The 15,119-nt window shown below is 45.3% G+C and overlaps 1 protein-coding gene across 4 annotated transcripts in view; it reads left to right on the plus strand.

Moving 5' to 3' along the window:
• The first annotated feature begins 251 nt into the window (after positions 1–251).
• Positions 252–15,119, plus strand: part of AKAP12 (A-kinase anchoring protein 12) — a 30,902-nt gene continuing 16,034 nt past the window's right edge. Inside the window, exons 1-2 of one of the 4 annotated variants that reach the window (XM_064649136.1) lie at positions 252–463; positions 9,769–9,955. In XM_064649136.1, the coding sequence (XP_064505206.1) occupies positions 326–463; positions 9,769–9,955 (325 nt within the window). In that variant the 5' untranslated portion in view covers positions 252–325. Of the gene's footprint in view, positions 464–9,768; positions 9,956–13,910; positions 14,097–15,119 lie in introns of those variants that run through there. The other 3 variants (XM_064649132.1, XM_064649135.1, XM_064649133.1) reach the window with 3 other exon arrangements.

Consider the following 15,119-nt stretch of genomic DNA (forward strand, 5'->3'; position numbering starts at 1 on the left):
CGCTGCCCCCCTTGGCCGCTCCTTATCAGCCCGGTTTGATGCTGCAAGGCGTGTCCGCGGCTCTGCTCATGTGATGGAGCAAGAGGCAGGCAGGCGGGGGGACCAGGGGAGGAGGTGATTTTCCGCGCTGCCTCTCGCTAGGGTTTTTTTTTTCCCCTCCCTTTCCTTTTTTTTTTTTTTTTTTTTTAATCTTTCCCCCCCACCCCCCTTTTCTCCTTTCGCTCCGTAAAGGAGTTTGCGGAGAGCCGGGCTCCCTCAATTCCGGCCGCGCCGCCGCCCACCGCCAGCCCCCGCCCGCGGCTCCGCACGGCCGCGGGGCAGCGCCATGGGCGCCGGCAGCTCCGCCGAGCCGCCCGCCACACAGGACGGGGCCGGGGCCGCCGCCGAGCTCCCCCGCACCCCTCCGGAGCCGCTGCCGGCAGAAGACGCGGTGGTGCCCCAGCCACCGGCGGAGCCCGCCAAGGTAAGGCAGGAGCGGCGGGGAACCGGGGAAGGGACACGCGAGGCGGCGGCTCCCGCCGCACCCCCGGCCCGGGGAAAGTTTCCCGCCGCGGCTGTGGGCACCTGCCGCGGCCGCGGGCACCCCCCCGGGCCGGGCGCGGGGCTGGGGCGCGGCGGGGCCAGGACTGCGCCACGGCCGGCGCCGCAGTCATAAAACTCCCGCCGGCGGCAGCAGCGGGGCGGGGGGCGAGGGCGGCCGCAGGGGCGACGTCGCTTTTGTGTGGGGCCGGGGCGGCGCGGGGGGGAAGAGCCGCACCCACCCGCGGCGAGGTCTGCGCCAAGGAACCTCCTGACTGCGGTCCTGCGGCCGAATCTCCGCGGCCCCCGCGGCTCTCCGCAGCCCCCCCACCCCCCGGCTCCATCCTCTCCTCTCCCGAGGGAGCAGGTGGGAGGCGCGTCGGGGCGCGGCCAGCCCGGCGGCTCGGCAGTGCCTTCGGCTGGGCGCCAGCTCCCGTGTGCCCCCTCCTCCCGCCCCATCCCGACCCGCGCCCCCCGCGCTCAGGCTCACCTGAGCCGCCACCCCCCGCCCCGCCGCCGCGGGGAAGGGCGGCGGTGCCGGCGGCTGGGCTGTATCCATGGCTTTAGTGCGTCCCGGTGTCATACCGCATAGGGGGGAAAGGGGAACGGCTCCCGAACTCCCAGCCGGCGGGGAGCGAAGGAGCTCTGGGTATGTGTTATTTTAAATAAAGACGTTGAAGAATTAAAAGAAATTCTTTTAAAACATGTCTGGTGTTTAAAAATAGATTATGAATGAACCCATTTATCCTTCTTGGAATAGGCGCGTTTAGGGGATTTGGGGACTGAAAGGGAGGTTATGTGCATCTGCGTGTTTACATAGCGTTGCTTTGGGTAGGCGTGAGTTTGTGAGGGGAGAAATAATACCACGTTCTACCGAGATCCCCTTGTTTCGGCTCTTCAGAGTTTGGGTGCTCAGAGCAGGGATACTCCGAAGTTTCTGTGACTGGTGCGTGGGTGTGTTAGAGCTTGAGAACTGGTTATGACTTTGTTTCTTTGACCTTGTGGTTCAGATTTAACTTTCAAGTTGAATTTCCCATAGTTCCTGGCTGCTGCTAGACCTCCTTGTGCGTGTTTTGACAGATTTGAAAACCACATTGCGAATGAACTTTAAATTAACCAAGATTTATTTTATTTTCTTTTTAACCAAATAAGCGTTGGGGATTGGTGTTGGTTAACAAAATATTAAGCAGTTGTGTTGGGCAATTTTAGAATTCAGATGCTGACATTATATAGGGCAAGCATTTGGCTATTGTGGTTGTTTAAAAATCGAGATAATGGGACTTCGACTAAGGGGCATAATATTCATAGCCATGTTTATCCAGTTGTGGGAACTAAGACCCTCTAAATAAAGGGAATACCATTAATACTGTTCTCAAGTAGAGATTATTTTTTTTACTAATACCGTGTTTTATGTCTTCTAAGCTTTAGGAAAAATGTTTTTGAATAGGTTTTTACCTTGTTATTTAAGTAGAACTGTTTAGAAGTGGGGAAGTTCTATTATCATTTCACTGCTATAAGAAGCAGTGTATTAATGCTGTTCTTCTCAAACAGCTATTTCTGCCTTCCATTACATAAAAAGAAAAACAATTTTTAATCAAGTTTGGTCATACTTTTTTTAATATCTCCTTTAGTCTGCCTTAGATTACTGTAGTAACTTCATGTAGATTTGTGACACAGTTTTTCATCATTATTCCTTCCAGCCCTTTGAATTTGAAGGTTACCAGGTCCTGTGGTGCCCCTGGAGAAATCTGTTAGAGAGATAATTTGTTTGCAGAAGATGCAATGGGGATGTTTTGAAGGGTGGTCTTATTTCTTGCATTTTCCAAATTAAAACGCTTATCACAACCCTGTCTTTTAGAAGAAAAACTTTGGAAACTGACTTTAGTGGAATCCAGCTTGAGTGAGCCTTGGCAAGTCAATAACAAACTGTCTTGGCAACTAGTCTAATGCAGGTTATAAAATCTCAGAGCAGTTGTCCTTTTTTGTCACATGAAATTCCTTGAAATATTTAATCAAATTTCTTTGACGTAGTTGTATTCTTTACAAGATGAAAAACTCCTTGCCTTTTCTTCTAGAAAGGACCAAATTTATAGTCTTTAAGCTGTTTTGTTGTTCACATGTGACACTTTGGTCAGATACCAGCTTTGAGGTGTCCTGGTTACTGAAAGGGAGGTTATATATTTTAGTGTTTCTCACTTCTACAGTCTTTCTACTTTCTACAGGATCTCTCTCTGAGGGAGATCCTGGAAAGCACTTGGTCTACAGAGTGAGGGATCTCTAGGGGCCTTTGGGTGCTGGCTCACAAGCACTACAGGTTAAATGTGGGCTCATGGGGTTAGGACCTCAGCTGTTCACCCCATCCTTTCAAAAGTTCGTGGTGTATTACACATAAAGCAGCTCCAGAGTTTCCAGCCCACTATGATAGTGGAACTTGAAGTGGGTGGATTTCTTTACTGTAGCAGAGGAGACTGAAACTCTGTCAGTGGAGGAGCTGCTCCTTATCTTACATAGCCACCCCTCTAGGGGAAGCTCCCTCTGCCAGGGAATGTGAGGGATTCTGTGGGCACTAATCCATTCAACTGCCTGAAATGAATTCATCAGATTTGTGAATTGATAACCAAGGTCCTGCTGAAAATAAGGGACAGGGTGTGGTTCTGGAGAAGGCTATCTTTCTGATGGTGTTAACTCCTTGCTGTTTGAGTAGCAATGCACTTTTCCCCCTTCCTTTTCTTCCTCCACTATTCCTCTTCCCTGTTGCCCCAGGTGACACAGCTTCACTTGGTCCTGTGTCATGTCCTAACCTTACCTTTCTGTAATCAAGTTAAACTCACTAACCCTTCCGGAAACAGTGAAATTTATTCTTTCCAGACGATTTTGCTGATCTTGTGAGTTCGTTTGACTTCTGCGATGCAGAGCTGAGACCAAGAGCTGGCACAAGGCAAGCATCTGCAGCAGGGCAGGAGGGGAAATGAAACAACTTTCCCCGTTGGTGGCTGTCAGCTGGTAGACTGTCTGCTTTGTGAAACCTCCCAGGCAGACTGCCCTGAGCAGCACAGAGGCCTAAAGCTTGGCCTGAGACGGATTTAGCAGATCTCAAGAGCACTAAAAGTAGGAATGAGATCTTTTTGGTCTTGGACCAGACAAACCTTGGGTGTCCTGAACTGACAAAAGCTATGGGGTGGTTCCTGTGCTCCTGCTTCCTCTCCAGGGCAGCTTCCCCTTGTTGCTTCTGGCACTGTGCAAGCTGTTTCAAGGAGCTAACCCCTTGGAAAGCTGTTTCGACTCTTTGGTAAGGTCATTCTGTGCTGATTTAGCAAGATGTCTTGGCTTCTGGGATTCAGCAGAAGCTGCAGATACAGGGGAGCAGGCAGGACCTTGCGATCGGATTGGACAGGAAGCTGGGTGAGACGCTTCTGTTGGTGGCAGCACGTGGCTGGATTGCTTTGGCCAACTCCATCTTGTGAGCTCCCTCTCTGGTCGTAGCAGTGATGTGCCTCTCACCTGACTTCCCATTTTGATACTGAGCATCAGAGAGCTGGAAAAAAATGCCAGCGTGCTGCCCTGTTATGGGGCAGGAGGTGACTTTGAGCCACGTGGGTGATGCAAGGAGAGCTGCGTCATCGTACCAACATTGCAGCTAATGCAATGTTACACGCTACAGTCACACTCGTGACACACACTTTTATTTTATTTAGAGGCTCAAGATACCAGCTTTAATACAGGGTTGTTTTTGTGGCCCTGCTGAGAGAGCCAAACTGTGATGAAACAGCTACCTGAAACAATGTAAGGGAACTTCTAAAGAGAGAATTTGGAGGAACACTGGCATGTTAATAAGCTATTCTTGCACCATGATTGAGGTTTGTTAGAGAAAATCTTTTATGGGGGTTGGTGGCTTTAAAGTGTTATGTGGTGGATTCCTCACTTGCTTTCATGCAAGGGCTCCCACTTAAGCAGGGACCTGTTCAAACAGTGTTTTTGGGATGATTCCCATTTCTGAGTAGTAACTTGATTATGCTACCTGTGTTGTAATGAGAGAAAGTGTGTGCTAGACAGTAAATATTTGGAACTGTCTCTTCTAAAGAGGTTACCAGCTGAGATGTCAGTGTCTTATTGTCCAAGTGCATGACAAATAATAGCTGGGACAAACTTACATCTGCTGTTTAAACAACTGTGTTCTGGGGAGTCAGCCTGAAAATACTGCATTAGCAATGGTAAAACTAAGCTTATTCAAGGAAAAGTCCCTAGACTGTGTCTCTTAAGAGCCCCAATTTGAGGCATTTGGTCTGAGGCTGCAGGTTTACCCTGGTTCAACCAGGGTCTGATTCCCTTTAGATACTTCTGTTCCAACTGGGGAGGAAGAGTGGTATATTTCGGTGGTAAGGTTTGGAGGTCTGACCATGCCTGTGGGGTGGCTGGGGAGAAAGCATAAAAATGTGTAGTTGAAAAAATGCACAAAGGAAATTGGTGTCACAGGGGCACCAAAAGTGTGAAATACTCCTCCAATCCTATGGGAGATAAGAAGGGGTGGTAAGAAGGAGTGTCCAGGCACTTTGAAAGCCGAGGCAATTAGCTTGTGTTTGATGTTGTAGAGGCTAAAGAGTTGCAAAGAGGAGCTCGGATCTTTGAAAGTCTTCTGGGTTGGAAATGCAAGCCTGGTAGTTACTAAGAGGAGAGGAATGTGCTTTGTGCTCTGCCCTTGTTCTGACTGATCCTTGGAGCCTGTGTGAGTTGTACCTGTGTGAATGCAGCAGTAAGTTGGTGTCCAAAAGAGCTGAAAAGTATGAGACCTGGGAGGAGCTCAGGTTGGATCAGGCTTCAGGTGGGACCAGACTGACAGACTGCGGGTAGTGCTTCTTTCACAGGTTGTAAAAAGAGATCACAGAGATGATGCGGGTGCAAAAACTGTCTGTTTTGTTTTACCCATGTGGATTTTGAGGGTAGTCATCCATAAGGAGGTGTCACAGTGAAGTCAGGCTGAGAGTTAGGAGAGAAGCAGAGTAGATCTGAGGGGATGGAACATGAGGAGAAGGTTCTTGGCTTTGTCTTCGTGAGATGTTATCCAGAAATAAGGTATTGAAATTGTGTTATGTGCCTTACTGAGTAGGGCCTTGTGTTTTCTCCACCTGGAGTTTGCAATGTCCCACAAACCTCTAATGTCTTAGCTAATGCAAAACAACACAAACTGCTGTGAACAGAGAGTTGGAGTGATCTAATTTCATTTTTTTCCCAAATGCTGGTGTTTGAAGATCTTTTTAATGAAGCAGCATGTGTTAAGAGCAGACCCCCTGAGCAGGCCAACAGTCTTTCCCAGAGTTTCAAAATAAAACTTCAGGAAAAATATTAGAGACCATTATGTTAGTTTGCTCAGTTGTTCAGACAGCTGGATATGGCTATTTTAGTAATCTAATGTAGAATCAGTGTAGCAGGATTAACAGAATGAGGCAAAATTAACTCTGGTGCAGTTTGGGCCTGGTGTGAGGAATCTGTGGAATGATTTGGGTCTGGTACAAGGAATGTTGGGAATGGTGGTGATTGCTAGTGGGGAAAGAGGCTGGGTGCTGTGAACCCTTCCAGAGCAGTGCCTGAAGGAAGCATGCACTAATGTACAGTGGGAGATCAGGGACCTGCTGTTCATCCACACCTCATGTAATTCTTTGTGTTAGTTTTCTTCATCCATTTTAAATTCTGTAGGTATTTAATGTGGTCCAACAGTTGGACTTACTGCTGTGTGCAAGATGGAGCAGAAGCTGCTGTTGGTTTGAGTGACATGGGCATTTTATTCTCATTAGCTGTGTGTCTGCCCTTTGCTTCCACCTTTGTGGTGGATGTGAGGCAAATATTTAAAAAATATGTGCATGATGTATAGTAGTGGCATGAGAGAAACTGGAATGTTGCTTTGCTAATGGTCCTTTGTTTTGGGAATGAAGAAGCTGAAGGAGCAGCGAACTGGATAACCAGTTCTCTTTGGTTTCTCCTGTGTTTATGAGACAACACGTTCATAAATTAATAATCAAAGGACTGTGGTGAATGTGTGCCACAAAAACCTGATAAATGTTGATGAACCTGCCAACTGTAATGTCTTGTTACTTGTAGATAAATACACAGAGATGAATAACAAGATTCCTAATACTGTTAATTTTGTCTTTAAAGTTTTCACCCATCTCTAAACTCTGACATTATATTTGTCTAAGCTTTACAACTATTCTCAATGGAATTAAGAACACTGCTCACCAAATTAGACATAATTGGACTAAACTGCAGTTTAGATCCCTTCAGAGAAATGAAGCAGTTAATGTGAATGAAAATTGAAATTAGTTTCTTTTGAGGACTAATGCAGTGGGACAGACTGCAATGACCCTCATAAAGAGCCTGAGCAACTTTTTTTAGAACAGAATTTTTTTTTTTTTTAATTAATGATGCTGTTGTGTCTCCTTTCACATTTCAACCTCCCCAAAGGTTTCATCTCCTTTGTGTGCATTTTAGTTTGGAAAAATACTATTGTTTTATTAATTTTAATGATTCAGTTATTTAGAGCAGAACGCTTGATTTGAAAATCCAAATTTGTCTTCCTATGGCCAAGAATCACATCAAGCTCTTTCCCAAGAGACTGGGGTAAAAAGGTCGTGGCAGGGTGGGGTTATACTGCAGGTCTGGTCAGATCTGAAAGTAGAAATTTTCCATGTATTTACATTTTTACTCAGTTATGACTGATGGGTCCTACTTTCAAAATTGAATTTATGTACAAGGTGAACAGGGATTATAATTATACTAGCTGGTTGTAAAAGCCATTTACAGTCTTACATTTAATAATGCTTTATATTTAATTCTGTTTCTCATACTGGAAGGTATCACAGAATTTAACAGATCCGAAGGGTTGTCTGCTAGATCCAGTGACTTCTGAATTTTGATCCGAAATCACAAATCTTTGGGATTATATAGAGTCACTGTTCTCCTGAATGCATCGTGGCTGTAGAATAAATTCAGAGCTGGGGGGAATGTTAAGTGTTACCATAGTTAGTACTTTATCATAACAGTCTGGCCTCAGTTTAAAAAGGAGACAAGTTGTACTGCATTGGGGTACCAAATACCTTTGTACGCTGGTTCCTTGCAGAGTCCACAGATGCTTATTAAGCACTTAGGCAAATGGTAGACTTTATGTGTCTGTACATAGGACTCTAGCTTTAAAACAGTGTGCTGCCTGGGGGAGCACTGGGTTTTGGAAAGAGAGGTGAAGAAATCCTCAGATAAGGTGAGGAGTGCTAAGATATTCAGTGCCGTTGGTTGCCTTTCTTGTGACTTCAAAGAATTGTTGATGCTAATTCTGACGGTGTCATCTTCAAATAGCCTCCATGGCTTTTCCTTCAGGTAGCAAAAGAGAGCCAATCAAGTTAAGGTTGTTCTTGTGTTTGCAGGCCTAGCAGTTGTCTTTCAAGAATGAATCAGTAAAACTTATTATTAAAAAAAAATAATAATGGTCTGCTAATAAATTTGTACTGAAGAATCTCAAAGACCTTTAAGAATTAAGCTGTTATTTTCTGCACCTGATTTTCTTGCTTCTCTTTAATGAGTTACTGCCATTCAGTTAATGCTGTGTGCAACTGCAGAGGAGCTTCTCAGGGTTTACGTGCCTTTGTTCTGTGGTGGTGTGGCATCTTTATCCCTCCTGAGTTCCTGTGTTTTAGATTTATGAGAAGGATGATGTGAGAAGCGGGAATGTAATCTGAGTGTTCAGCCATTCTGTGTTTCTTCTATTTAATATCTGGTCTCAGCATGTGAAAACTCTGAAGCCAAATTATTCCATCTGTGGTATTGGCAGTGGAGCAGAATGGGATCCTTTTTCGTGAGGTGGATTATGTGGCTGTGAAAGGCAGCTTTGAGGAGCGCAACAACGCCGGGTGGAAACAATTTGGCTTAATTAAGGGCTTCTGAACTGAAAATCGGTAACCTAAATGCACTCACTTCATTGCCTGTGCGGTGCTTCTCCAAGATCTCACCCAGCATGTGAAAAGAGTTGGATGATTAAGAGGAAAGCCCTTTGCCTAGCACTTTGTCTGTTGATTTGAAATTGTTGCAGCAGACTAATTGCTATTAAAAATAAATAAATGGATTTCCCCATTCAGAAGCTTTATTTAGTGGGGTTTGGAAGAGAATCATCAGCAGTGTGGCATCTTTCTGATCCCAGTTTAGTGCTTCAGGCATTTGGATTTTACATTACGCTGAAAGATGGGATCTATCTCTAGTACCTTTGTTTAATTAACAGGTCTTCAATAGCAGTATGTTGGGAGTACAACAAAGTCATAAGACAATGATATGTAATTAAGGTTTGCTGTTCTACCAGAGGAAGTTTAAACCTTTGCTTCAGGAGTAGCAGTTAATTAGTTAAAATGGCTTCTGTTGGAAGGTAATAGAATTGATTGGAGAGCTAAATAAACAAACAATTAAAGGGCAATTAAGTATCTGTTAATGGCCACAACATAGTTCATACTTTTAAAATAAAAACATGCTTTTGAAAGTACATTTCTTGTTATATAGCAAGCCAGTACAAATTCTGAAAATAATTCAAAAGTATCAAATGTGGAAGCTGAAAAAGAGATTTTTTTTTTTGCACATATTAGGAAATCTAGAAAAAAAATAGTTAAAATGCTATAGTGCAGAGTCCCAAAGATTTGCAAAGCTCTTTCCTCCTGTAAGAATAACGTCTGCCTAATAGCTGAGGTCCAAAAATTCTAGTTTTAATCTCAGTTTCACTGCATTTCCTCATGGGAGATATACATGTATTCTGCTTTTTGTCCTGAATAATTCAGTTTCTTTGTAGTTGTATTGTTGGTGATGGTAAGATAAGCACATCAGTAGAGAAGCTGTATTGTAGACAGGATTCATTCATATATCAGAGTAATTGTGCCAGGCATTTTGAATGAAGAATTTCTTTCCATCAGCTAGATTTACCTTACCAATTTCTACACAAGGTTATAGGCCATTGTCTGTAAGACTTTCTTCTTCCACATGTTTCATGTGGGAGAATGGTAAGATAAATAGGCCCAGATTATGTTGGGGGTTTTTTCTCACAGAAGTACTTTGATTTAATAAAGTTAAAATGCTTACATGCATATATTCAAAATGAGGATGAAACAACAATATTCTGTGGGTTGGTTGGGGGAATGAGCCTAATCTTGATGTTTTCTTTTTTTTTTGTTTCCCTTCTTGCCTTCTCCTTCCCTACCATTCTTCAATCAATACTCGACCATGCAGGTTTTAAATGCAAGTTTACCAGTACCTGATGTTAGTGAAGACAATTTGAAGCATGATGGCTCAGCACAGGAGCCACAGCAGCTAGGAGCTGTTACAGCATCTAAGGAACTAGATGGGCAGCAGCCAGAGGTGGCTTCACCCCTCCAAGAACTACCCAGAGAGCAAGCAGAGCCCACTGGAACAAATGGTAAGTAAAAACCTGCGTTCAGTGGACAGATCATAGAGGCTGGGATGCTAAATGGATTGAGAGGTAGAAATGGGGCTCAGCTAGTCATCTCCTAGTGGACAGGTTGTTACTTAAGTGATCTGCTGTTGCTAAAGTGCTTCTTCTAGGGCATTGTTTCATGGGAGATGTTTTCTCTGTAGGAGAATTCAGATGACAAATGGCTTGTGGACTGAAGCTATCAGTGTCAGTGGTGCGGATGTCCACCTGTTCTCCCCTTGGGGGTGTTTTTTTGGCTCTTGGTGCCTCTGCTTGCCTGCTTCTCATCCCAGCCATTCACCTGTAGGAATAGCTTGGTTTCCTCTTCCTGTATTGGAAGTTCCTGCTGCATAGGCCTGTCCCTTCCTTCATAAGGCAGAAAGCCTTTTATGTTAATTCCTTACTGATATTAGTGATAAATGATTTTGAGCACACAGGAAGGGGCAGGCTGCTAATCCGTTCCCTTTCCTTCTGGTTTTAACTGGATTTGCATTTTGATCACAGAACCTTTCTCATCATAGACATCCCTGTCTGTTCTGTCTTCAGAATCTCTCCTTGCCTTGCTGCACAGTCAGAAATGTGCTGCTCTTTCTCCTGTGTGATCTTGACAGCCTGCCTTTCCTGCTCTCATCAGCCTCTTCTTTCTTCCCTCTGTTCCTGTTCATAGGCATGCAGTGAGATCTGCTTCAGAAATCCCGCTGCTAGCTGACTTTTTTGACAGGATGGCAAGACGGAGGGATAGTTTTCAGTCAGAGCAGGCAACTAATGCTGGTGTTGGAGAGCAGGGAAGGGATGGGAACAGGGTAGGACGAGGCACAGTCTTCAGTGTCAGCCTGCAGAGCAGCTTAAGGCATGTGTGTAACCCTTAGTGTACTTTAGGGTCTGAATCCTAATAAATGCGATTCTTGGTCATGTCTTCAGATTAATTGCTGTAACACTGTTATACCAATAGAAGATTATTTTTCCACCCATTACTTCTGTTAATCACATAATTTAGGAAATAGCATTAAAATCCACATTCATCACACAACTTCCACTTACATCAACAAAGACAACCAACCAAAACAAAACATAACAAAAATTCCCCTCACAAAAATCAAAATAACATCATCATGACACCAAACAAAAGTGGACAATTTACACAAAATCAACCTCTTGACCATTCACCAGGATTACCACAAAAATTTCATTCTCTAACATTGTTCGGTACTTGTTTTGCCTGTTTCCTCTCCCAGTTACTATCCTTATCTAAAAATCCTCATGTTCCTGGGTTTTGGCACCAAAAAGACTGTAGTGGGTTGACCCTGGCTGGACTCCAGGTACCCACTAAGCCACTCTCACTCTACTCTGCAAGTGGACAGAGGAGAGAAAATGTAACAAAGGGTTTGTGAGTTGAGACAAGGTCTGGGAGAGGTCACTCGCTGATCAGTGTCACAGGCAAAACAGACTCGAAATGGGGATATTAATTAAATTTATTACCAACAAAATCAGAACAGGAGAATGAGAAGTAAAACAAATATTAAAAACACCTTCCCCCCACCCCTCCCTCCTTTCCAAGTTCTACCTCCTTCTCCCCCAGTGGTAAAGGGAGACTGGAATGGGAGATCACTGTCAGTTCATCTCAGGTTGTTCCTGCTACTTCTCAAAGAGAGGAGTCCTTCCCCTGCTCCAGAGTTAGATCCCTCCCATGTGAGACAGTCCTTCACAAACTTCTCCAATGTGAATTCATCCCACAGGAAACAGTTCTTCACAAACTGCTGCAACATGGGTCACTTTTCCACGGGGTCAGTCTTTCAGCAACAGCCTGCTACAAGTGGGTCCCTCACAAGGGCAGAAGTCCTACCGGGAAAACCTACTCCAATGTGGGCTCCTCTCTCCATGGGTCAGCAGGTCCCTGCCAGGACCCTGCTCCAGCATGGGCCTCCCATGAAGTCACAGCCTCCTTTGGGCATCCACCTGCTCTGGTGTGGGCTCCACCACAGGCTGCAGGTGGATCTCTGCATCCCCATGGTCCTCTGTGGGCTGCAGGGGCACAGCTGCTTCACCATAGTCTCCACCAAGGGCTCCAGGGGAACCTCAGCTCTGGCACCTGGAGCACCTCCTCCCCCTCCTTCTGCACTGACCTTGGCGTCAGCAGAGTTGCTCACATGTTCTCACTCTGCTCTTCTCTGGCTGCAATTTTCATCTGCCCAACAACTTTTTTTCCTGTTCTTAAGTATGTTATCACAGAGGCATTACTATTATTCCTGACTGGCTTGGCTTTGTCTAGCGGCGGCTCCATCCTGGAGCTGGCTGGCATTGGCTCTACCAGACATGGGGGAAGCTTCTGGCAGCTTCTCACAGAAGCCACCCCTGTAGCTGCCCTGCTACCAAAAGCTGGCCATGAAAACCCAATACAAAATCACATCGGTAGGGGCTTTAGACACTAAAAATAGGATGTGACATGTTTTAGCTTTCATTCATGAAACTTTCCTCTTTAAAATTTTACTGTGTGTTGTTCCTATTTTTATCAGGCTTTATGTCACTGTTAATGGAACCAAGTCTACATGGTAGCATAAAGGGAAAACAGTTCTGTGTGTTTGCTCTCAAAGTAAAAAATCACTTTATGATGGTGACAGGGCATGTATTTCCTGGTAGCAATAGCTGAAAATGACATCATCTATAGAGACAAAATTTGCCCTGTCAAGCATTGGAAAGATAGCTCAAGTAAAGGCTACATTCAGGTGTTCATAACTGTTTATATCCTCCCCTCTGGACCTTACAGAGTCTGGTTCACTTGTCTTTAGCAGAGCAATAAAGGTGGGGAAGAGGTGTCTCTTCAATGCTCCATGCAGAGAAATATCTCCACATCAGGAAATACACCATTTTAGTGCTACACTTCGTGTTCTCCACTCATTCTTTATTTCACCCTGATTGCAAAGTCTATAAAATCAGAAGTAAAGCATCATGAGATGGAGCACTGAGACAACACTGATATTTGCCTACAGCAGAGTAGTGTTTGAAGGCTTTTTGGGTGATTGCTTGGTTCTGTTGTTGTCATTTGAATGTCGCATTCAGAAGACCATTTGAGAGATGACCCAGACTCATTAAAGTTGCCACTATCTGACTAAATTAACCAGGAAGTCTGGTAAATTAACTGGGAAGTTGGTGCTGGCAATCAGAGCCATAGATGAAGGCCCATATATCATCACAATTTTAGAGATATTCAACATAACTCATAGAAGTACTGTTGCTATAATAGGAGGTCACCTATATTAGGTACTGATCTTTTACATTTTGTTTTATCATATTGCATCCCTTTTTACTATCGGTAGGAGCATTACATTGCTATAGTACAAGTATCCAGAGTAACACGTTTCTGAAACTGTTGACAGCAGCCTTTGAGACAATTTATAAATAATTATGTTGTAGAGAATTCCAATTAAAAAAAAACAAGCAAACAAACAAAAAAACCAAACCAAACAAAAAAGACCAAACTAGCCCCTATGTGACAGTTAATAGGCAAAGGAGCAAATGTTTCAGTGGGGAGAAACAGAAGTGTTTCATATGGTTTTATTTATGAGGGGTAAAATACTTGCGTCTTTTAAGCAGCGTCTGTTGAGGTTTGGTGAGGATGCCTTGTGGGAAGCTGCATCAGGAAGGCATTACAGCAGCGGGAACTGAAGCGCGCGGCTGTGTGCAAAGCGGCAGCCGGCGCTTCTTCCCTTCGGGGCAGAGAAAGATAAAGGCTTGAAGTGGCAGTTCCAAGGCGGACACGTTGAGGCACCACTATTGTGCCGTCCAGCGGTGAGAAGAGCCGAGCCGAGCCGCGCTCCAGGGCCAGCAGGGCCCGCCCCGGCCGGGCGGGCGGGGGTGGTCCCGGGCGGGGCTCGGGGCTGTCCGGGACTGGGGGAGCGGCCGTGGGGCGCGGGAGGGAGCCAGGCCTCCATCAACCAGTCCTCATTCAACCAGACTCTCCGTCCAGCCAGCCAGTTGCCGGGGCGGTGGAAGCGCGGCTGCCGCCCGGCTCCCTCGCTCCCGTCGGTCGGCGCTGCCCTGCGCCCGTGGGAGGAACCTCGGAGCGGGAGAGGGGTGTTCGCGGTGGCCAGTGTCGCTTCAGCCATGCTGGGGACAGTGACGATCGCGGGTAAGGCGGTGTGGCACTGCCGAGGTGTCGGCACACGCGGTTTTACCTTCTGTGGGCTGAGTAGCGCCCGGGCTGTGCGTGTTTGGGGGGTGGCCGCAGCAGCATCCCCGGGGCTGGCGGTGATGCGCCTGTGTGGGGCGCCTCCGGGGCCTCGACTCCCCCAGCTTTACTGACTGAGGATTTCCTGGCAGGGCTTTAGGAGTTAAATGGTCTGGCTTAGGTATTTTTATCTCCGTGAGAGTGGTTTGCAAGCGAAGGTTGCTGAAACTTCTAAGAAGTTTCATGTCGCCTCAGTGGGACCTTCGATGTGGTACCTGCAATACGAGGCTATATGAATGTGGAGCTGCTAACTGGGTGCTTTTCTACAGGACCAGGCTATGACCTGGTATCTGAAAGTGAGTTAGTGACCGCATTGAAGATGCTGTGTTACGTTAATCAAGTAATAAGGCAATAAAATACCTTAAGAGCTAAACTAGGTGAAATTGGAGGAAATATAGAAGTTAGCATTGCTTATAAGCTGTAAAAATATTTGCATGAGAGAAATAAAGTTGTTACCCTATAGCTGTTTTACCTTAACAAAGCAAAATTCAGAGAGGAGCACCGTGGCAGAGTGTGTGTGTGCATGAGGGGCAGCAGGATCCCAGCCTGTGATACCAAAAACTTCATACTGTGTGCATTGAACTCCGCACATTTTACTTAAGGAAATAGCACAGGAGCCACTGAAGTCTGAGAGCTAATACCATAAACTAAATGTGCTTTCTGAAAAGATAATAAGTTTTGGAGGGGCAAGGAATTAAAAGGAAAAAAACATTATCATGCACTGCTGAGCTGGCACAAACCTGTGTCTTTCTCTGGGAGATAAAGTGGCGTTATGAAAGTTTAAATACACAAGCACCGATCTTTTTTTGTTAAGATAACTCATTTGCATCAGAATTTCTTTCAGATTGATGATGAATGTCTTTAACCATCTAGGAAGTCTTTATTTCGTTGTATTAATTAATTATTTACTCTCACGTATTTTGT

The sequence above is a fragment of the Pseudopipra pipra genome, chromosome 3 (genome assembly GCF_036250125.1).
Source record: "Pseudopipra pipra isolate bDixPip1 chromosome 3, bDixPip1.hap1, whole genome shotgun sequence".
In the NCBI taxonomy this organism is placed as follows: Eukaryota; Metazoa; Chordata; class Aves; order Passeriformes; family Pipridae; genus Pseudopipra; species Pseudopipra pipra.